Source organism: Microtus oregoni, unplaced genomic scaffold, assembly GCF_018167655.1.
Source record: "Microtus oregoni isolate MIOR12 unplaced genomic scaffold, Mior012 000074F_ref0000038, whole genome shotgun sequence".
In the NCBI taxonomy this organism is placed as follows: Eukaryota; Metazoa; Chordata; class Mammalia; order Rodentia; family Cricetidae; genus Microtus; species Microtus oregoni.
In genome coordinates, this window is record NW_024544004.1 from 6260724 (window position 1) to 6284204 (window position 23481).

Here is a 23481-nt window from a genome sequence, read left to right on the forward strand (position 1 = left end):
TGGCCTCAAACTCATGGGAAAAAAGTGATGCCCCTGCCTCAGTATGTCAAGCAATTGAGATTATACGCATGTATTCCTGTGTCCAGGTGGTTTTTGTTGTTGTTGTTGTGGCTTGGTTTGTTTGCTTTTGAGACAAAGTTCCTTGTGTAGGCCAGATAGGCCTCAAACTTCAGCCCTTGCCTCAGCCTTCCTGGGTGTGCAGTACTATGCCTGGCTCTGTAGCTGTTTGGATAGAAGTATCACTATAATTGAGTTGAATATTAAGTGGGTTGATGGCGGTCTGAGTTTCTAGATTTTTACTTCTAAGGGACTCCTCTAAAGTGTGAACCAAAATTTCACAAGTGCTCTGTCTTTCCAGCACAGCTCCCTTAAGATGTGAAGACAAAAGATTAGATTGTAACTCACTGGGTTAATTTATTCATATATTTAACCACAGTCAGCAGCATGTAGTTGTTTTCCTCTAAGAGGCCCAGTTTCCAAAACACAACCTTCAAAATATCTTCCTTCTTCACAAGGCTCTTTGTGTTCGGTTAGCCTTTGATTTTTGCCAGCAATTCTGTTACTTGTCATCTGAACAGGACCCTGGCCGAGAACGGACTCTGTCTGCCTGTTTTCGTGATATGCTGAGTCACCAGTGAACCCCAAAGCGTTAATGAAATGCACAAAACATCTTTCTATATGGCTACCTTCTAATCCAGAACTGTGTAACAAAAACAGATGCAAAGGAATATAGAGCCACACTGGTTTCCATTGAAGAGCTCAGTATTCCCTACCGCTTGGCAAGGATCCTGTAACTGCTTTTGGAAAACATGAATCTTGGGCACTAGTTTTCAGTGACTCTTCACAGATCAGTTTTATGGTGGTGCAAATTAGTGGGTTTGGGAATGCAGGTCAATATAGTGAGTAATTAGAGTTCCCAGATCTAAGAAAACTGTCTTTCCCCTTTGCTCTTTAAAAGGCCCCTTTTCAGTTCCTGAGAAAAGTATTTGCTTACTTCTCCCTAGTGGTTTGGGTGACTCCTACTCTGTCTCTACTGTAAGGACATTATGTCAGCACAGTACCTCAAGATCACTGTCTGCAGTCGCAGTCTTATCGTTAAAAAGCGGCTTTTTGCTCCTGCTTGATTAGCAGAACGACCCACTTAAATTTTTCTTCAAAGAGCACTTTGTGTGGGATGAGATCACTGGGGACAAGATGCTTTTTTTCCCCTGATTTCGAGGTCATTGGGGACAAGATGCTTTTATCCCTGATTTTAGTGTTCCATAAACCCACCTTCAACATTTTACAACATGGTACAACAATGGGCTTATTCATCGTATGCATCACCCGTTTTCTTTCTTTCCTTCCCAACCCATTTTCTCCCCTTTCTTTCTTTTGTGGCACTAGGAATGAAATCCAGGACATTGCAAATATGAGGCGACTGCTACCATTGATGTTCACCAGTTCCTGAGAACTGTTGAAGGGACATTTTGATTTTACATATTATTTTCGTTACAAGAAAAATGAGTAAGATGGGATTATGCTAAATAACTAAATTAAAAATGCTTATGCTGAATAATTAAACCAAAGAGTAGTTTATTAAAAAAAGAATCAAAACAGAAACTCTAAGTACCAGTGTGTACATTGTACACATTTAAATGACTCACAAGAATGAAGTTTTGTTTTTCATAAAAAGTAAGATCACACCAACTTGTTGTTCATCAAAAGATGTTCAAAAACTCTGCCTCCAAACCACATACATGACTGCCATTTAAAACAGACTGCCTTTCAAACATGCAACAACGCCACTGGTAATAAAGCTTTGGAATGGGTGCTCACGCTATTATTTCACTACGAACAAGATAGAAAGCAAGGTAAGTTGAGAATTTCTCCTAAAGTATAATGGAGGTTGTCGTCGTCACTCCTCTGCTGCCATTTTCAGCAAGTACTCTTTGTCGATCTTGAAGAGCCTCCATCCCTCTTCACTGGACAGGTCAGAAGCACCTCTTCGTTTGTAGAAGTTGATAGATGGTTCATTCCACTCTGCAACCAAGAAGTGCATACTGCTGCAGCGACACTTCATGGCGACCTGGAATGAGAGGGAAAACGTAAGCCCAGTGATGTTTCATCCACATTTCATCCACGTGCCAAGAACCAATTTTGATTTATTTGTTCCAGTAACCCAATAACTCTTACAAATTCAGAAGCTTAAATCTAGGACAGTTGGGTATGTTGGGCCACAACTAGAATCCCAGCACTAGGGAGGTGGAGGCGATCTTGAGGCCAGCCAGGACTATGTAATGAATATCAGGCCAACCTGGGGTATATTAGTGAAATGCTGGTCAACATACCTGGCTTAGATTCTTCAAAATTTCTGATCCTATACCAAAGCCTAAAAGAAAGCAAGACAATTCAAATTAGTCATGTTAAGGTCATAGAGCTCTGATTTCTCTTTAAACTGCCTCTAGTCCCAAATTCAAGCATACCTCTGTAATCACTCATCACGAAGAAGTCTTCAAGATACAGTAACTTGCCAATCCATGTATCATAGGTAAAATAGTACATGGCGAAACCAACAATGCTGTGCCCTGTAATAAGAGTATCCCATGAGATACAGAGAAGAAAATCAAACCATTCAAGCTGTATTGGCAGAATCAGAAGCCTATCGTAAGATTTTAAGAAAATATACATGCATGCATCATGGTAACAAGTAGCCATGAACCGGACTGCCTCCTCATGTTTATGCTAGCACAGTGCAGACCAATGATGGACGATTTCTCTGGTCTCAGACATGTATTTGCAAAAAGCACACATTAGCGCTAGTTGAAGCTAGAATACACCCGTGGGCTGGCTAGTCCGCAGTCTGCTGGGCTCACACTCCAGAAGTGAAAACACTTTCATTACATGTACCAGAGCAAAAACTGCCACAGCCTTAAACTAAGCACACACATTATTCACACCCTAATGACATACTGGTATGTGGGCTTGGCCAAAGCTGGGTTTACACAGCGGTTTAAAAGAGGGAGCATGTGTAGTTTACCGACTCTTACTTCCTTAAGGTCAGAACACCAGGCCAAAAAGACAATGTTGACTTTCAGAACATGCCTTCCCACGCGAAAGTTTTCAATTTCCTTTCCCCCATTTCTGAGGCAGGAGAAGTAGCAGTAATGAGATACAGGTGTTGCGTAACACCCGCACGAATTTCTAAAAGCTAGCTCATCGTGGGGGTGTTCTGATTGCCTTCTAGTCTAAGGAACAGACGTCAGAAGAAAACTGAAGAAAGCATCCACCCAAGCAACTTTTAGCCCCTTTTAGCCCTCTTCTGGCCAGTCAAAAAGGGTCAGCAAAAAAAGAAATACATTAAATTTTTTTTTAAAAAAAGCAATTAAAAATTGACTCCCTCATAAGGAGTGTCAATTCAATTCCAAATGGAAGCAACGGTTGTAAATTCAACTTTCTAGCCAGTTTCCATTTCTTTGCAAACAGACAGGAAGCGAATTAAGTTTCTGATCTACCATGTTTCAAGTGTGTGATAATAGGACCTTACCTCATTTATCATGATCATCTACTTTATTGTGTAAAGGATCTTTTAGTTACCTCCCCGCCCATCCATGTACACAGAAGGGCCATGTACATGGCGAAGCTAGAGACTGTAACCTGAGGATTGGGACAAATTAAAGAAAAAAATGTGATTTAACACAATTACAAAAAAAGGTTAGGTTAGGGTCAAACAAAAACTATTCTTATGAAACTGAATTACAACAAATGACATTATACCTAACTTCGGGTCTCCACAGCACTCTGATACTCGCTTAAACAGCTCTCTTTACCCGCCCTACTATAAAGTTACAGCGCGTACATTTTCTTTTTCCTCAGTCATTTGCACACTGGCTGGCTGTTATTTCTGGCCAGCTTCTCAGTAACTTCTACCCGTGTAGTCACAGGTCCTGCACAGTAGACTCTACGGCTTTGATACAACACTCGTCCTCTCTGACTTCTGGACAGGGAGAAAGGGTTACCTTCAGGAGTCCAGTGCTCTTTAGGCACTTCCGCAACCAGGCAGTGGTAGAAGGGGTGCTCTCCGAAACCATCCTCTAGGAGATCTGTAAGATGGGGGAGGAGACAGTGTTGAGTTTTGTAGGTGTCAGGTAACAGATAAGCTTATTTCCTCCCTCCCCCCTCCCCACCCCGTGCCACGACTTCGTTACCTTTCTCAGTTAACATTACTTGATCTTCCATGTATTCATATTTAGCCAGTTCCTGGGAATGACACGAATAAAAAGAAAGAACAATGAAAGTCCTGTCCGGCCCGGCCAGCTCACAGAAGGGGAAATGGGGCTGGCGGGGTCGCGCAATGACTGGACCTGACCCGGGCTGGGGTAGGCAGGTTGAGTAAAGGGAATTACTGACCCGGCAACATCTCAGAACCAAGGGTGTGGACTACCCGGGGAATTGGAGCTTTCCCCCACCCTCCGCCCTAGGGAGAGCCCGACCTTTTCCCTACCTTGATCAGTCGCAGGATATCACTGCAGTCCGAGGCAGTGGCTGGACGGATCTTAAATTTGGCCATTTTCGTCTTTTGCTTTTCTTCCCTTTGCGCACCAGGCCCCTGTACTTGAACAGCAGGAGGAGGTGGTTCCTCATTCGTCTCCCGGGAGCGTCCTCTTCTCAGTCAGGCTGGCACCAAGACCCGGCGAACCTCACTATGTGACAAAAGACCAGTAGACTTTGTTTAGGAGCTGCGCAGCTAAGCTGGGAAGAAACCTCGCCTTTTAAGTCCTCAGAAGCTCCGCCCCGGGGCTGTGAGACGGGATTGATCCCTACCAGTAACGCTGCAAGGCCGCAGGAGCACCACCCCCTTTTCCGGGCACCGCCCTCTTCCGGGCTCTTCGGTGACTGCGAAGCCAGGGGCGCAAACCGGGAGGGAGGGGCAGGGCGAGGCCCCGGGCTGCTCTCTAGCCTGGTAGGCTCTAGGGGCGCCTCGCGACCCTTCCGGGAAGCCTGAGTGCCCGCGTGTGCCCTAGTAACCTTTGTAAATAGAAAACGAGGGTTGCCTCTGTGACCCCGACATTGCTGAGAAAAGCAAACTCAGAAAGCCTGGCTTTAGGGGATGGCAGAAAGATTAGAGCAGCCATTCTCAAAGTGTGGTACTGAGGTATAATTTTTTCCTTTTCTCCTTTTGCTGTAATTTTCCACAGGCAGTTAATTGCTATGTAGTGATGTCATCGTGTTCATGACTAAAGGAGTGTGTGTGCGTGTGTGTGTGTGTGTGTGTGTGTGCCGTGCGCGCTTGCATCTTTTTGTTCTGTTCTGTTTCGTTTTTGAGACAAGGCCTTGGCTATCCTGAAACTCAGGTTTTCCTAGAATTCACAGATGAAAGAGATCTGTCTGCCTCTGCCTCCCCAGTGCTAGGATTAAAGGCATGCACCACCATGCCCCTGATCTTCTTGTGTTTTCTCGGATTTTCTAAGGTCAATTCTTATAAAAGTTACTAGGGTTCCTCAAAGTCTTTCCTTTTAGTTCAGAAGTTCTCAACCTGTGAGTCGAGATTCTGGGGGAGAGGGAACAACCCTTTCACGGGGGTCACCCAAGAACATCAGAAAACACAGATATTCACCTTACATTCATAACAGTAACAAAATTACATTATGGAGTAACAATGAAATAATTTTATGGCTGGGGGTAACCAGAGCCGTAGAACTGTCTTAAAGATTGCAGGTGGTGGTGGTGGCACACGCCTTTAAGCCCAGAACTTCAGAGGAGACGCAGGCAGATCTCTGTGAGTTCAAGGCCATCCTGGTCTACAAGGGCTAGTTCCAGGACAGGCCTCCAAAGCTACAGAGAAATCCTGTCTCGAAAAACCAAAGTGATGGTGGGGAGATTGCAGTGTTAGGAAGGTTGAGAACCATTGTTGCCATGGCTAGATTTAAAATATTTTCATTTTTACTTCCCCCTCCTTATTCCTTCTTAAACCTCTGTTCTTTCCTGTGGACTTCCTTCTGACTGAGGGATTTACTTCATAATTTCCTTTAATAAAGGTTTGTTTTTGTAAAAATTCTCTTGGTTTTGTATATTATGTATGTTCTTACATTATTGAAGGATTTTTCACTACTCAGAAATTTTGAGGTTTGGAATTTTTCTTTCAGCACCCTGATATCTGACCATCTTCTGGTTTCCTTTGCTGTTGTAATGCATACTTGTTCCAGTCCCTGTGCTTCTTTTGTTTCCTTTAACTTTTTATTTTGAAATAATTCTAACGTTACTGAATGTGTGATGTTATCAATACTCCAGTGACTACAGGAATTTGTGCCTCTGTATTATGTTTCCTAGGCTTTTCAGAACCAAGCTCCTTAGAGTCACTAAATTTTAGATGTCCAGAGATCAAAATGTTTGGGGACAGTTGGCCTTGCCTAGTCCTTGATCACTTGATATCCAAGTCTGTAGGAATGACTTGACTTTTGCTAAGGACCTTCCTGGACAGACCCTACTAAGGGCCCCACTTCTATGGCCTTGCCTCAGTTTCATAATCAGAGAATTTTTTTTAAATGAGAAAAAGCATCCAATGGTCTCCAACATCCGGTCTGTCTGAGGTGTTTAAACTGTTACCACATAGCCACTCCTAACATTTAGTAAGTGACTTTGTCTTTATTAACTAGTAATATCCTGTATGTAGAAATGAAAGCTGAAAGGCATTTTCTGTTACTCCTCCCACTTTCCCGTGACTCAATGATTAGTGAGTCACCGTGAGAGCTTATGCAATGTTTTTTTTTCAAAGAGCTTTAAAAATAGCACCCATTCAACTTGAGTTAACCAGTGGTGTTGTTCCTGACATGGAAAAGCAGGTCCTTCCCTCCTTTGCTTTTGTTTAGAAAGCCAGAACACTTACAGGAGTTTTGTTATGTATTTACTGCTAGCAGTACATTAGATTTCTATGACTTAGAATCAAGATTAGCTTTCAGCTGAAGCAAAACTTTGCTATTTAGATTGGCAACGTTTTAGAATAGTTTCCTTAATGAGTCAACATTTCAACTTGTTGAATCTTATATGAGGTACTTGGGGATTATACAAGGTTGCCGAGTATTACAACTCGTTCTAAAGGTGCAGTTTACTTTTAGAGAAGTGTTTCTTGTTTACTATAACGGATTTGAATCTTTAAGAGAAAGGGAATTCCTGACACTGAGTGGAGAGATGGGGATAGTGGAAAGAATAAAAATGGTCAAAGCAGTGTTTATTGTTCCTCGTCCCATTTCAAGTTTCCACAAATTCAATGCCCCAAAGATTTTTAGACTATTTCATGTGGACCATGGCCCTTAGAAGGCAATGATTTGAAAGCAGGCTGTCTTATGTATTCTGTCTTATGTATGTCTTATATCTCTTTTCTATTTGTTATCTGATACCTCATAGAAAATCACCACACACTCAGCTGCTTAAAATAGCACCCTTTGTTTATTACTGCAGAATGTGTAGTTCAAGAGTCCAGGCAGGGCTGCACTGATTCATTCGCTCCACTTGTCAGCCAAGCGGCTTTCCTATATGGAACACTCCAATTTCAAGTTCACTCAGATTATTGACCTTGACAGTGTTCATCTCTTTATTAAACAGATTGATTTTGTTTTTTTAATTAGGTGTATGCCTTTGTGTGTGTGTGTGTGTGTGTGTGTGTGTGTGTGTGTGTGTGTATCTGAATGTGAGTACAGGTGCCTGAGAATGCCAGAAGGCATCAGATACCTTAGAGAAGTGGTTCTCGACCTGTAGGTCACAACCCCTTTGAATTGTTTATCAGATAATTACACTACAAGTCATAACATTAGCAAAATTACAGTTGTGAAGCAGCAACAAAATAATTCTATGGCTGGGGGAGGGGGTTCACCACAACATGAGGAACTGTATTTAAGGGTTGGAGCGTTAGGAAGGTTGAGAACCACTAGAGTTACAACAGGTGGTCATGATCAGCCTGATGTGGGCGCTGGGAGCAGAACTCAGGTTTTCTGAAAGAACGACACATACTATGAACTATTATGCCATCTCGCCATGCCCTGTCATATTCATTTCTTGACTGAAGGCCTTTGCTTCTTGCTGCTTATCAGCTAGAGGCTGCCCTCAGCTCTTATAAGCTGCTTAGAGTTTCTAGAAAGTGCCTGTGTTTCCCTGCCATACGGTCTTACCCTACATGGCCACTTATAAACCAGCAAAGTCTCTTGAGTAACTAGACAATTTAAAAAAATCTATTTGAGTAAAAACTCTTACATAATGTTTATTATCTTAAACATTTTTAGTTAAGTTTGTTTTGAGATAAGGCCTACCTGTAACTTCGTGCCTCAGCCCCCTTACCCCAGGCACTGGGATTAAAGTTGTTAAACCCCCATGATGCCCAGCTTTCTAGAAACTATTTTAAGTGCATAATATAACAACAGATGAAGCGCTCCAGAACTTTCTCATCTTGAAAACTAAAACTCTGTACCCAGGAATAATGGCTTCCCTTTTTCCTTTCCACCCAGGTCCTGCTAGACATGTTCCACTTTCTGTCTCCAAGAGTTTGAACTCCTTTAAAAGATTATGTAAATAGAATCACACAGAATTTGTCTCTTTATTTACATAGTTATTTTTTTTTGCAACTGGCTCATTTTACTTAGCATAATGCCCTCAAGGTTCATCCCTGTTTTAGCACAGGACAGGATTACCTTCCTTTAAAACTGAGTAATATTCCTTCCTCTATAGTCCTGTGTTGTCCCATCTGATCTCAAACTCTTGACAATCCTCCTGCCTTAGCATCATGAGTTATAAGCCACCAAACCTGGCTTTAAATTATTGACTTATTTTATTTTTTAATCAAGAAGTGAGAGTGTTCCATTGCACTCATTTGGCTTTTAGTATTTTGGAGAATTTGCCACTGTTTTCCATAGTGGCTGCACAATGAATATTCCCATCGATGGGGTACACAGGTTTCCATCTCTCCACATTCTGAACTACCATTTGCTATTTTCCGATTGTTTCTTCTTTGATAATGGCTGTCTACAGGTATTGGTGTGCAAACATCTTCTGCTGCACAGGTTGCCTTTTCATTCTTGATTGTTTCTGTTACTTGAAGTTGTGCATTTTGATGTATTGCTGTCTCTTGTTTGCTTTTATCTGACACATTAGAGTCTTACATAATGTGCTATAATTGTGAGAATGGTGTCTCATCGCTCATAACGTTGTACTAGTTAAAAGCAAGTCACAGCTCCCAGCCACATGAAGGGGAGGGGAGAACACAGAGGCATAAGCACCAGGAGGCAGAGTCATGGAGTCTACAATCGAATCTACTGGGCCATGTTTGGAATGAGCTAATATTTAGTTAACTTATAACAGAATCTTAATTAGGTCTCCGTGTGCTTTGAATATGATTTATATCTATCATCTGTTATTGCGATTAAGAATGTAGAAACAGGCCAGGGGATATAGCTCACTTGGTAGAGTGCTTCTCTTGCAAGCATGAAGAAACCCTAGTCAAGGTCAAAGGCTTAGGAGATGGTTTAGTCATTAAAGTGTTTGCCTTGCAAACATGAATACCTGAGTTTGATTGTCAACACCTATACAAAAACAAACAAACAAACAAAAAGCAAGCACAGGTGGCATGAACTTGTAATTTCAGTGCTAGGAAAACAGAGACAGAATAATCTCCCAGACTTACTGCCAGTTAGTTTAGCTCCATCAATGAGTTCCAAGTTCACTGAGAGACACTGAAAACAAGGTAGAGACTGAGAAGGGAAGACACATGACATCAAGTTTTGTCACTCTCCAAACACACACCAAACAAGCAATGAAACCGTGAGGTAAAGGTTGATGCAGGCACTTCCAGTGAACCTTATAAAGAGGGGGAGAAATACCACATAGACACACATACACATGCCTTTATGCCATAATGTAAAACAGCCTATGGAGTCCTTGACACTGTCAGGTTGTTTAAATTTACAGCCTCTAAAACTGTGAGCTACAGAAGTCTTTTTTTTTTCTTTATAAAGTAGCCTGCCTCTAGTATTTCATTATCATAATTTCTATTTTCTGGAGACTTTCAGTTCAATAACTGAAGCTCTTGAGATTCTAGTTGTGGTGGAAAGGATTAAGCCTCCTGGATGAAAACAACAGCTACAATAAGAACTAAACTGCAGCACAGTTTGTAACCCAGCCAGTGTGACTTATCTCCAGTCCCATCATGCCTCCTGATGTGATGTCCTAAGGGGAGATTCTTGCTCATCCATCAACTCAAGAGATCAAGGCTCTAACTCCTCATAAATATGGAGGAGATCTGAGAAGGGCAATCAACCACCCCAGGCCTCCTAAAATATCAGCACTTTGAATCTGGGTATGGAAGTTACCCAATAAGAAGATCATAGAAAATAATTGCTTGTTAGTACTCAAAGTGAAAGACACCCCCACTTTTCCCTATGGCCTCTGGGTACATGTAACAGATTTCAAAGTTCAGGATCCAGCTTACCAGTCTTTGTACCGTTTGCAAACTGGCAATTAAGTGTTAAGAGAGAATTCAAGAAAATAGAGGATACTTCAAAGAGGCAAATGCAAGAGAGTAAACTCCACCCAAACAGCCTCAATTTTGTCTAAGAAACAAGGAGCAGCCTTAAGTTTTTGGCCTGGTGTACATGGTATTTGGCAGAGTTTGCTGGCTAGAACAAAGGTTATTGCCTGAGAACTCATTCTGGAAGTAGAGTACTTGGGGGTGAGTCATTTCTCATGCAAGGATGATAGAGTTAGAAGCAGGCAAGAAGATTAAAGGGGGCCCATGAACTTAAAACCGGCAACATTGGAACACATTAAAGGTATCCTTCAAAAATTTGTTGTAGATAGATGTTGCATCCAAAGAAGAAATATGTATGTGCAGCATATTTCATTCATTCATTCATTCGTTCATTCATTCATTCATTCATTTGTAGTACCAAGATCAAATCCTGTCTTCTTGCCTGCTATAGAAGTGTTTTACTACTGAACTACACACATAGCCAGCAAATAGAACTTCACAGTGCTTGTCATGAGGGACATTTGTTGCTTGTCATCTTACAAATATGGTTTTATTAATTTATCATATTTTTATATTTATCCCTTCCTTTTCTTCCCTCCAAACCCTCCTATATACTCTTCATTGTTCATTTTCAAATTTATGGCCTCTTTTTACATTAAGCGCTATTCAGTGCACACACAGAGAGGCATGTATTGTCTATATGTTACTGGTATGCATGCCTTGGTCATGGTGTCTCTTCACAGCAATAGAACAGTGACTAAGATAATGATCTTGTTGATGATCTGGTCTGTGCCATTGACTTGGGATTCTTCTCTCTCATCTGTGCCTATCATTGGAGGATTTGGTCTTCTCATGTTGTCCCACATCTCCTGTGTGCTCCTTTCCTTATGTTTTTAATTTTTTTATAGTCCTTACTTATTTGCTCTAAAATTTTCTACTTTACCTTTGAATCCCAATATTCTGTTTCCTACTTGATTTTTTTCTATTTGTGAGGCTTTCCTTTGAGTTTTCTAAATAAGTTATTGGGTTTTTCAATTCCAATTTCATTCCAGCTTGAGTCCTCTGCAATATTTCTATCTTTTAATTAAATTCTGTTCCCAAGTCTTGGATTGCCTTCATCTTTTCCACCAGCCTTCTGTTTGTGTTTTCTTGGATAGCTCTCCTTAAGCCCTTTATCCTTGGTTTTGTTGATCTGCTTCTTTATATATTCTTTAACTTCTTTAACTCTGTGATGAAATTGGTGATTGTTCATTTAAATTATGTGTCTAGAGTTCATCTAGGTAATTCACATTGGCAAACATTTTACAGAACTTATACGTGATGGACAGAGGATACTGGCTTGAACTTTAATATTGTTGGTATTCTTGTAATGATTTATAGGCATGTGAACTTTTTTTTTGTTAGTTCTGAGTTTGTTGTGAATGGAGCAGGTTGTGGAAGAAGAGAATCTGTCAGACGTGGGTTGAGTCTAGAGATTGGAAACAACTTGGGTGGCATGAAGTCAGGTGGACAGAGGGACTGGGCTGGTGTACAGAGGGACTGGGCTGGTGTACAGGATGTACTTTCTGTTCCAAACCGGGAGTGTGAGAGTAGATCTAGCTGGATGGAAAGAATATATATGTCATAAAAGAGCTTTGTGAGTTTGAGGGTAGGCTGGATGGACCCTGGCCCAAGCCTAGAGCTCCTTTGTGGTGCAGTCAGGGGAGGCCAAACTAGGCTGGTGAACTGCATGTGGGACCCAGGCTCAGTCTAGTGGGTTGCAGAAAAACCATGGATGAGGAGGTCGGGGTACTCTCCAAGCTAGACCCCGGAGGAGAATGTGGGAAGTTTGGGTACTGGTTGAGGGTGGTAGAGCTCACCTTCTTTTTGATTTTTTGATGCAAAAATCTTGCTGTTTTGCCAGGCTGACTTCAAATTGTAGCAGCCCATCTTCCAATTACCAGGACTACAGGCTTGTTCCACTTTGTCTTATTTTTTCGCTTAATCTCAATGTCAATAAATTGTCGCCTTTTTTATATTTGTCTAGCTTTCTCGTGTAAATTCTAAAAAATTAGAAAATATGGAATTCAATGGTATGAGGGACTCACTGTCACATGTTTTTGGTGCCTTCCAGCCTGTGATATGCCCAGCCTGTTGACAGTTAATTCTTATACCCCTCCACTAGTCTAGGAATTGCCCTCACTGGGATGGGCCCAGCCTATGCTTCCAGCACAAGACATCATGGGAGAACTTGCTGGGCCTTTGGGCAAGGTTGAATGGAGCTCCAAGTTGCTGAGCATTTCCACAACTAATTTTCCTTTAAGGTAGGAGACAATTTTGCAACTCGTGTATCAGCTCTATGATGTTCAATGTTAACTGTTAACTTGACAGCATCTAGACTCTTTTAAGAGATAAGCTTCCGGGAAAGCCTTGTTTATGCTAACTGAAGTGAGGATACCCCACTCCAAATGTAGGCAGGACAATTCTGTGGACTGGGGTCTTCAATGCAAGAATTGGAGAAAGCTGGCTGACCGTGAGCATCCATTGTACTCTTCTTCCCCACAGCAGATGCAACATGATTCACTGACTCAACCTCCTGCTAGACCACTTTCAGTATGATGGACTGGACCTCCAAACTCTGAACCAAAATAAACCCTTCCTTCGATCCTTAACTTGCTTTTGTCAGGTATGTTGTTGCAGCAGTGATGTAAGTAACTAATACATACTGTCCATAAACTTGGAATATTGTTGGACATGAATGTGTAGATAAGATGGTTGTGAGTCTAGGATAGAACCAATACTACATGAATATGAACATTTCCATGGGCACTCATGCCAGAAAGCAAATTTCCATGGGGAACTTCTCAAGTTTGACAATGTTAACCACCTCAGACCATTTTCTTTTGAAGCTGATAGTTTACTTATTTCAGTAATTCAAGTTAATATTAAAGAAGCTGTGAAATGACACAGCTTATCAGGATGCTTGAAATTCAACAGAGCAGGTTTCTGACTGTGGTGGCACACATCTTCGAAGCAGCCACTCAGAAGAATGAGGCAAGAGAATCACATGTTCAAGGCCTGTCTGGATAATTTAGGGATATCCTGTCTCCAAAGGAAATATAAAGAGGAATGCAGTTATAGTTTAGTGTTAGAGCGTGGGCCTAGTATGTGCATGCCCCTGGGGTCAAATCTATTACCACGAAAGCAAAAAGAAAAAAAAAGATGATTCTTCCTATGTTTTTAAAAGAATGTTTTATTTATTTATTTATTATTGTTGTTGTCTTTTTTTTTCTCTCGCTCCCCACCATGCACATGTGTATGGGCATGCCATGGCACATATGTGGAGCTTAGAAGACAATTTTTGGGTGTCAGTTGTCTCTTTCTACCATGTGGGTCCTGGGAATCGAGCTCAGGTCCTCAAGCTTATGTAGCAAGTGCTTTTACCCACTAATTCATCTTGTTGGCCCTCTTCCAGGTTTCTAAAGGCAAAATTATAAGCAACCATTGATGAAAAATTGTCTTTCTAACTCATATACTAGTCTCTAGTATTGTCCTATCCATAATTATTCACTCATATTGATCATATTTTTTAAAATCAAATGTTTTCTTACAGTTGTGAATTAGTTTTAAAAGTCTAATGTTGATACCCTGTTTTTTCAAGTGTTCAATCAAATCTGTAGTTCTATAACACTAATATGATATACTTTTTAAATTTCCAATTTATGTTGAGGATACAGCTCACTTGCCTATTTGTGAAGTTCTGGATACCATCCCAAATATGGAAGAAAAAAAGAAAGATTTTATGTATATGTTTCTTAAAATGAGCCATTAGAAATACACTAAATGTCCTATAATGGAAATAAAATATATATTAATTTAAATTCAAAGGTCACTAATTTGAAATGATAACTATAATTTTTGGAGTAAAATACCAGTATGTATGTAAACATATGGCATATGCTATTAAATAGAAGCATATAAAAATAAATGCACTGTATAGAAGCCTTAAGTTTGTTTATTATAAACCTTCAAACTATGTTTGATATCTTATGCACTGATAGATTTTGACAGACATAAAGACATTTGTGAATTTTGCTGTGGTCATTTCCCACATGAGGTCATCTATGCCTCTGTGTAAAGCTGTCTCAACTCTGAGTTTCCTGGATGTTCTTTTATCAAGATCTCTGTGTGGCATCATTTATGATTTCAGAATGATTGCTTTATAGAAAAACTATTTGATAATATATAAAGAAAGAGAGCATATATTTCTATTAGGCAGCTTCAGAAAAACTAGGAAGTGAATTGTCAATCTAAATAAGAGTAATCTACATGAATATTATTTAGAAGCATAAGGGTTTTCCCCCCATTCAATCCTAGCAATCAATGAAGAGATGGTTATGAAAATCAGATCAACATCATATCTGTTTTGTTCCTTCCAGTGCCTCCAATGTCTGTTGTGGAGATTTCTATCATCACAGAAGCATAAAGGGTTCATGATCTTATCTAAATTTCTCATCAATTTCTAAAGGAAAACTAAAGCCCAAAGATGGGAAACTACTAGTATGTGGTTGTTTGGGGGAGGCTGCCTGTTTGTTCCTGGATGCCCAGACATGAAATAATCACTCAGAAACTATATTATTTGCAATACTAGTTGGCCAATAGCTTACGCATCTTTCTAGCTACCTTTTACATTTTAAATTAACCCATTTCTATTATTGTGTATTGCCATGTAGCTTACCAGCAAGGTTCTGGTATGTCTGTCTCTGGCTGTGGCTACATGGAGTCCCCCTGACTTCACCTTCTTTCCTCCTCTATCTGCTTGGAATTCCCACCTTGCTCTATTCTGCTAAGCTACTGGCTGAAAGAGATTTATTCATTAACCAATAAAAGTAATACATATACAGAAGGACTTCCCATACCATGTGGCCAAACAGTTAGACAATAGCAAAGTCAGAAATACAGTTAGTCTCCTGACTTTTATTTAGTTGACCTTTTGTTACACTCAAGTGCAATTGCAGCCCTCATATATCTCCTTGTAAAATATGATAAGCATAAAAAGAGATACTGTATCAAATAATATATTGAGCTAGAGTTAAGATGAAAGCCAAACAACCAACATGTTTGATCCATATCTCACAAATTAAGTTTCTCTAGTATGTGTCTCATTTCCTTGTGATTATTTTGTGGTGCTGGGAGATTGAAGCATGAACTCATGTGTACCACAAAACCAAATCTCAGCTCTGTATGGGTCTTAGTTTTTCTAGTTTTTTTTTTTTTGAGATGGGGTGCAAAGATATAGCTCAGGCTGGCCTTTAACTTGAGACCCCTGCTTCAGCCTCCCCAGAGCTGATATCATATTCCACTATGTCCCACATATGCACATTTAAAAAAATTGCAACAGGAATACAGTTGACAGTCTCCACACCATCATCTTCCTAAGCCTTCTTCCTCTGGATTACTTACTTCCTACTGCCCCCTCAAATGAAACTGTTTAGTAGAATTTTGCATTATGAATCATTAATGCCTATAGCCCAGGCTGAGTAAACAGACAATACCAGTAGGTCCCTGCTACTTAAAGAGACTGAAGGAAACGTGTAGACAGAAGTTTCTGTCCCACCTGATCCTGCAGCCATTCAGTCCTGAAGAAACACACAGAGGCTTATATTAATATAAACTGGTTTGCCTGTTGGCTCAGGCTTATTATTAATTAGATCTTACAACTTAAATTAACCCATAATTCTTTTTTTTTTTTTTTTTAATAATTTTTTTATTAAGAAAAGAAGAAAAAAAACATAAACAAAAAACAAGTTTCCACCTCCTCCCAGCCTCCCATCTCCCTCCCCCTCCTCCCACCCTTCTCCCCCTCCTCCCACCCTTCTACCCCTCCCCCCACTCCTCTCCCCCTCCCTCTCCAGTCCACATAGCAGTCCAGGTTCCCTGCCCTGTGGCAAGTCCTAGGTCCTCCCCCCTCCGTCCATATCTAGGAAGGTGAACATCCAAACTGGCTAGGCTTCCACAAAGCCAGCACATTAAGTAGGATCAAAACCCCGTGCCATTGTCCTTGGCGTCTCATCAGCCCTCATTGTTCGCCATGTTCAGAGAGTCTGGCTTTATCCCATGCTTTTTCAGTCACAGTCCAGCTGGCCTTGGTGAGCTCCCAGTAGATCAGCTCCACTGTCTCAGTGGGTGGGTGCACGCCTCGTGGTCCCGACTTCTTTGCTCATGTTCTCCCTCCTTCTGCTCCTCATTGGGACCTTGGGAGCTCAGTCCAGTGCTCCAGTGTGGGTCTCTGTCTCTGTCTCCATCCATCACCAGATGAAGGTTCTATGATGATATGCAAGATATTCGTCAGTATTGCTCTCGGATAGGGTCATTTCAGGTTCCCAGTCCTCAGCTACCCAAGGAACTAACTGGGAACCTCATGTTGGGCACTTGGGAGCCCCTCTAGGGTCAAATCTCTTGCTCACCCTAAAGTGGTTCCCTTAACTAAGAATTGTGGTTCCGTGCTCCCCTATCCACCTTTCCTTTATCCCAATTCTCCTGATTCCCCAAGTCCCCCCTCCTTCCCTTCTACCTTTTCTCTCCCCATCTCCCCTTACCCCCATCCCACCCCACCCCCAAAATCCTAATTTTCTCCCCGGCAATTGGGTCTACTTCCCTTAGCCAAGAGGATAACTATATGTTTTTCCTTGGGTTCACCTTCTTACTTAGCTTCTTTAGGTTCACCTATTGTAGACTCCGTGGCCCTAATTTATGGCTAGAAACCAATTATGAGCGAGTACATCCCATGTTCATCTTTTTGGGTCTGGGACACCTCACTCAGGATGGTGTTTTCTATTTCCATCCATTTGCCTGCAAAATTCGAGAAGTCATTGTTTTTTACCGCAGCGTAGTACTCTAGCGTGTATATATTCCATACTTTCTTCATCCATTCTTCCATTGAAGGGCATCTAGGTTGTTTCCAGGTTCTGGCTATTACAAATAATACTGCTATGAACATAGTTGAACAAATGCTTTTGTCATATGATAGAGCATCTCTTGGGTATATTCCCAGGAGTGGTATTGCTGGGTCCAGGGGTAAGTTGATCCCGAATTTCCTGAGAAACCGAAACACTGACTTCCACAGTGGTTGCACAAGATGGCATTCCCACCAGCAATGGATGAGGGTACCCGTTCCTCCACAGCCTCTCCAGCAAAGGTTATCCTTGGTGTTTTTGACTTTAGCCATTCTGACAGGTGTAAGATGATATCTCAAAGTTGTTTTGATTTGCATTTCCCTGATTGCTAAGGAAGTTGAGCACGACTTTAAGTGTCTTTTGGCCATTTGAACTTCCTCTGCTGAGAATTCTCTGTTCAGTTCAGTGCCCCATTTTTTAATTGGGTTAATTAGCATTTTAAAGTCTAGTTTCTTGAGTTCTCTATATATTTTGGAGATCAGACCTTTGTCTGTTGTGGGGTTGGTGAAGATCTTCTCCCAATCAGTAGGTTGCCTTTGTGTCTTATTGACTATGTCCTTTGCTTTACAGAAGCTTCTCAGTTTAAGTAGGTCCCATTTATTCAATGTTGCCCTTAATGTCTGTGCTTCTGGGGTTATACATAGGAAGCGATCTCCTGTGCCCAGCTCCTGTAGGGTACTTCCCACTTTCTCTTCTATCAGGTTCAGTGTGTTCGGGCTGATATTGAGGTCTTTAATCCATTTGGACTTGAGTTTTGTGCACAGTGATAGATAAGGGTCTATTTTCATTCTTCTACAAGATGACATCCAGTTGTGCCAGCACCATTTGTTGAAGATGCTTTCTTTCTTCCATTTTATACTTTTAGCTCCTTTATCGAAAATCAGGTGTTCATAGGTTTGTGGGATAAAATTCGGGTCTTCTATACGATTCCATTGGTCGACTTCTCTGTTTTTATGCCAGTACCACACTGTTTTCATTACTGTAGCTCTGTAATAGAGTTTGAAGTCAGGGATGGTAATGCCTCCAGAAGATCCTTTATTGTATAGGATTGTTTTGGCTATCCTGGGTTTTTTGTTTTTCCATATAAAGTTGATTATTGTCCTCTCCAGATCTGTGAAGAATTTTGATGGGATCTTGATGGGGATTGCATTGAATCTATAAATAGCCTTTGGTAGAATTGCCATTTTTACTATGTTGATCCTCCCAATCCAAGAGCAAGGGAGGTCCATCCATTTTTTGGTATCCTCTTCAATTTCTTTCTTCAATGCCTTAAAGTTCTTGTCAAATAGATCTTTCACTTCCTTGGTTAGATGTACCCCAAGATATTTTATGCTGTTTTTGGCTATTGTGAATGGTGAAGCTTCTCTGATTTCCCTCTCTGCTTCCATATCCTTTGTGTATAAGAGGGCGACTGATTTTTTGGAGTTGATCTTGTATCCTGCCACATTACTAAAGCTGTTTATCAGCTGTAGGAGTTCTTTGGTGGAGTTTTTGGGGTCGCTTATGTACACTATCATATCATCTGCAAATAACGAAAGTTTAACTTCTTCCTTTCCAATTCGAATCCCCTTGATTCCATTATGTTGTCTTATTGCTATTGCTAGAACTTCAAGCACTATATTGAAGAGGTATGGGGAGAGTGGACAGCCTTGTCGTGTTCCTGAGTTAAGTGGGATGGCTTTGAGTTTCTCTCCGTTTAATTTGATGTTAGCTGTCGGCTTGCTGTATATAGCTTTTATTATATTTAGGTATGACCCTTGTATCCCTAATCTCTCCAAGACTTTTAACATAAATGGATGTTGAATTTTGTCAAATGCTTTTTCAGCATCTAATGAAATGATCATATGGTTTTTTTCTTTCAGTTTATTTATATGCTGGATTACATTGATAGATTTTCGTATGTTGAACCAGCCCTGCATCTCAGGAATGAAGCCTACTTGATCATAATGGATAATTTTTCTTATGTGTTCTTGGATTCGATTTGCCAGTATTTTGTTGAGGATTTTTGCGTCGATATTCATGAGTGAGATTGGCCTGTAGTTCTCTTTCCTGGTTGAGTCTTTGAGTGGTTTTGGTATCAGAGTAATTGTGGCTTCATAAAAGGAGTTTGGTAATGACCCTTCTGTTTCTATCTTGTGGAATACATTAAGGAGTATAGGTATTAGATCTTCTTGGAAGATCTGGTAGAATTCCGCATTGAAACCATCTGGTCCTGGGCTTTTTTTGGTAGGGAGGTTTTTGATAACCTCTTCTAATTCTTCGCGACTAACAGGTCTATTTAGATTGTTCACCAGGTCCTGATTTAACTTTGGTATATGATATTTATCTAAAAAAGTATCCATTTCCTTTACATTTTCCAATTTTGTGGCATATAGGCTTTTGTAGTAAGATCTAATGATTCTCTGAATTTCCTCTGTGTCTGTGGTTATGTCCCCCTTTTCATTTCTGATCTTATTAATTTGCAAATTCTCTCTCTGCCGTTTGATTAGCTTGGATAGTGGTTTGTCAATCTTGTTGATTTTCTCCAGGAACCAGCTTTTTGTTTCATTGATTTTTTGTATTGTTTTCTGTGTTTCTATTTTGTTGATTTCAGCCCTCATTTTGATTATTTCCAGTCTTCTACTCCTCCTAGGTGAGTCTGCTTCTTTTTTTTCTAGAGCTTTCAGGTGGGCTGTTAAGTCTCCAATGTGAGCTTTCTCTGTTTTCTTTAAGTGGGCACTTAGTGCTATGAACTTTCCTCTTAGGACTGCTTTCATAGTGTCCCATAAGTTTGAGTATGTTGTTTCTTTATTTTCATTGAATTCCAGGAAGACTTTAATTTCTTTCTTTATTTCTTCCTTAATCCAGCTATGGTTCAATAGTTGACTGTTCAGTTTCCATGACTTTGTATGCTTTCTGGGGGTAGCATTATTGTTGAATTCTAACTTTAATCCATGGTGATCTGATAAGACACAGGTGGTTACTAATATTTTTTTGTAACTGTGGATGTTTGCTTTGTTACCGACTATGTGGTCGATTTTCGAGAAGGTTCCATGAGCTGCAGAGAAGAAGGTATATTCTTTCCTATTTGGATGGAATGTTCTATAGATGTCTGTTAAGTCCATTTGATTCATTACCTCCACTAATTCTCTTATTTCTCTGTTAGGTTCCTGTCTGATTGACCTGTCCATTGGTGAGAGAGGAGTGTTGAAGTCTCCTACTATTAGTGTGTGCAGTTTGATGGCTGCCTTGAATTTTAGCAATGTTTCTTTTATGTACGTGGGTGCTTTTATATTAGGGGCATAGATGTTCAGGATTGAGACTTCATCCTGATGAACTGTTCCTGTTATGAGTATAAAATGCCCCTCGCCATCTCTTCTGATTGATTTAAGTTTAAAGTCAACTTAGTTAGAGATTAGTATGGCCACACCTGCCTGTTTCTTAGGTCCATTTGCTTGATAGGCCTTTTCCCAGCCCTTTACTCTGAGTAGGTGCCTGTCTTTGTGGTTGAGGTGTGTTTCTTGTAAACAGCAGAATGTTGGATCCTGTTTTCTTATCCAATCTCTTAGCCTGTGCCTTTTTATAGGTGAGTTGAGTCCATTGACATTAAGTGATATTAATGTCCAGTGGTTGTTAACTCCGGTCATTTTTTTTTAGTCGTAGAGTTTGTGTGTTTCCCTTCTTTGTTTTGTGTTGGTGAAGGGTCTCTAGATGTCTGATTTATTGTGGTCATTGTTGGACTCCTTGGTTAGTGATTTTCCTTCAATTACTTTCTGTAAGGCTGGATTTGTGGCTACGTATTGTTTAAATTTGTTTTTATCCTGGAAAATTTTATTTTCTCCATTTATAGTGAATGAAAGCTTGGCTGGGTATAGTAATCTGGGCTTGCACCCATGGTCTCTCAGTTTCTGCAGTACATCTATCCAGGATCTTCTGGCTTTCATGGTTTCCATGGAGAAGTCAGGTGTAAGTCTGATAGGTTTACCTTTATAAGTAATTTGGCCTTTTTCCTTTGCAGCTCTTAATATTCTTTCCTTATTCTGTATGCTTTGTGTTTTGATAATTATATGGCGAGGGGATGTTTTTTTTTGATCCATCCTATTCGGTGTTCTGTATGCTTCTTGCACCTTCATAGGAAAATCTTTCCTTAGGTTGGGAAAGTTTTCTTCTATAATTTTATTAAATAGATTTTCTGGACCATTGAGCTGCCCTTCTTCTCCTTCTTCTACTCCTATTATTCTTAGGTTTGGTCTTTTTATTGTGTCCCATATTTCCTGAATGTTTTGTGATGAGAGTTTGTTGGACTTGCAGTTTTCTTGATCAGTGTGTTTATTTTCTCTATGGTATCTTCAGAATCCGAGAGTCTTTCTTCTATCTCTTGTATTCTGCTGGTTATGCTTGTTTCTGTAGTCTCTATTCGTTTACCTAGATTTTCCATGTCCAGACGGCCCTCTGTTTGTGTTTTCTTCTTTGCCTCCATTTCAGTTTTCAGGTCTTGAACTGTTTCCATTATCTGTTTGATTGTTTTTCCTTGGTTTTTTAGGGTATCATTCACTGATTTATTCAATTCTTCAAACTTTCTGTTATATTTCTCATCCATTTCTATAAGGGCGTTTTTTACATGCTGTTTAAGGGTGTCAATCACTTTCATGAAGTCAATCTTTTCTCCTTCCTCTTGATTAAGGGGTTCTTGTCCTCCCGTTGTGAGGTCGCTTGTTTCTGGTAGCTTCATGTTGCTTTTCAGCTTGTTGGGCGAATTCTTGCCTTGACGTCGGCCCATCTCTTCTTCCAAATGCTCCCTATGGATCTTCTTTTACCGGATTAGGTCTCCTTGCCTACCAAACGCTGTCTCTCCCCAATGTTGGCTCTCCCTATGCTGGGTCTCCTGGCGCCGAAAGATCAGGCCTCCGTGCTGGTTGGGCAGCTCGCAGACAAAGCGCCTACCCCGCTTGGTGCAGGCAGGCCACAGAAACAAAGGAACTGCTGCCCACCCGGGAGCCCCGGATACTCGGACCCAGCGCCCAGATAGGCTGGGCTGGGCGATGCCACGCGCCTAAAGAGGGCAGTGGGGGCGAAGTGGGGAGGGCTCTGGACGGAAGCTGGGTGGGCCAGGAAGAAAGAGGCAGCACCCGGGGAGTAGAGGCCCTGCAGAGAGCCCAAGCAGGACAGGGGGCCAAGAAACCCCCGAGCTCCCCGTCCCAGGCTGGCGCCGTGGGCCAGAAACTCACCCCAATGCTGGGTCTCCTGGCGCTGAAAGATCAGGCCTCCGTGCTGGTTGGGCAGCTCGCAGACAAAGCGCCTACCCCGCTTGGTGCAGGCAGGCCACAGAAACAAAGGAACTGCTGCCCCCCGGGAGCCCCGGGTACTCGGACTCAGCGCCCAGATAGGCTGGGCTGGGCGATGCCACGCGCCTAAAGAGGGCAGTGGGGGCGAAGTGGGGAGGGCTCTGGACGGAAGCTGGGTGGGCCAGGAAGAAAGAGGCAGCACCCGGGGAGTAGAGGCCCTGCAGAGAGCCCAAGCAGGACAGGGGGCCAAGAAACCACCGAGCTCCCCGTCCCAGGCTGGCGCCGTGGGCCAGAAACTCACCCCAATGCTGGGTCTCCTGGCGACGAAAGATCCGGCCTCCGTGCTGGTTGGGCAGCTCGCAGACAAAGCGCCTACCCCGCTTGGTGCAGGCAGGCCACAGAAACAAAGGAACTGCTGCCCGCCCGGGAGCCCCGGGTACTCGGACCCAGCGCCCAGATAGGCTGCGCTGGGCGATGCCACGCGCCAAAAGAGGGCAGTGGGGGCGAAGTGGGGAGGGCTCTGGACGGAAGCTGGGTGGGCCAGGAAGAAAGAGGCAGCAGAGAGCCCAAGCAGGACAGGGGGCCAAGAAACCCCTGAGCTCCCCATCCCAGGCTGGCGCCGTGGGCCAGAAACTCACCCCAATGCTGGGTCTCCTGGCGCCGAAAGATCAGGCCTCCGTGCTGGTTGGGCAGCTCGCAGACAAAGCGCCTACCCCGCTTGGTGCAGGCAGGCCACAGAGACAAAGGAACTGCTGCCCGCCCGGGAGCCCCGGGTACTCGGACCCAGCGC

General features: G+C 41.9%; 1 protein-coding gene across 1 annotated transcript; it reads right to left on the reverse strand.

Moving 5' to 3' along the window:
- Nucleotides 1-1860: 1860 nt before the first annotated feature.
- On the reverse strand, nt 1861-4658 carry LOC121441343 (diamine acetyltransferase 1-like). Its single transcript, XM_041642475.1, has 6 exons — nt 4484-4658; nt 4188-4239; nt 3999-4082; nt 2466-2567; nt 2331-2371; nt 1861-2068 (listed from the first exon to the last, which is right to left on the reverse strand). The coding sequence occupies exons 1-6, from the start codon at nt 4547-4549 to the stop codon at nt 1898-1900; spliced, it is 516 nt and encodes a 171-aa protein (XP_041498409.1). The 5' UTR covers nt 4550-4658; the 3' UTR covers nt 1861-1897.
- Between the last annotated feature and the right edge of the window lie 18823 nt (nt 4659-23481).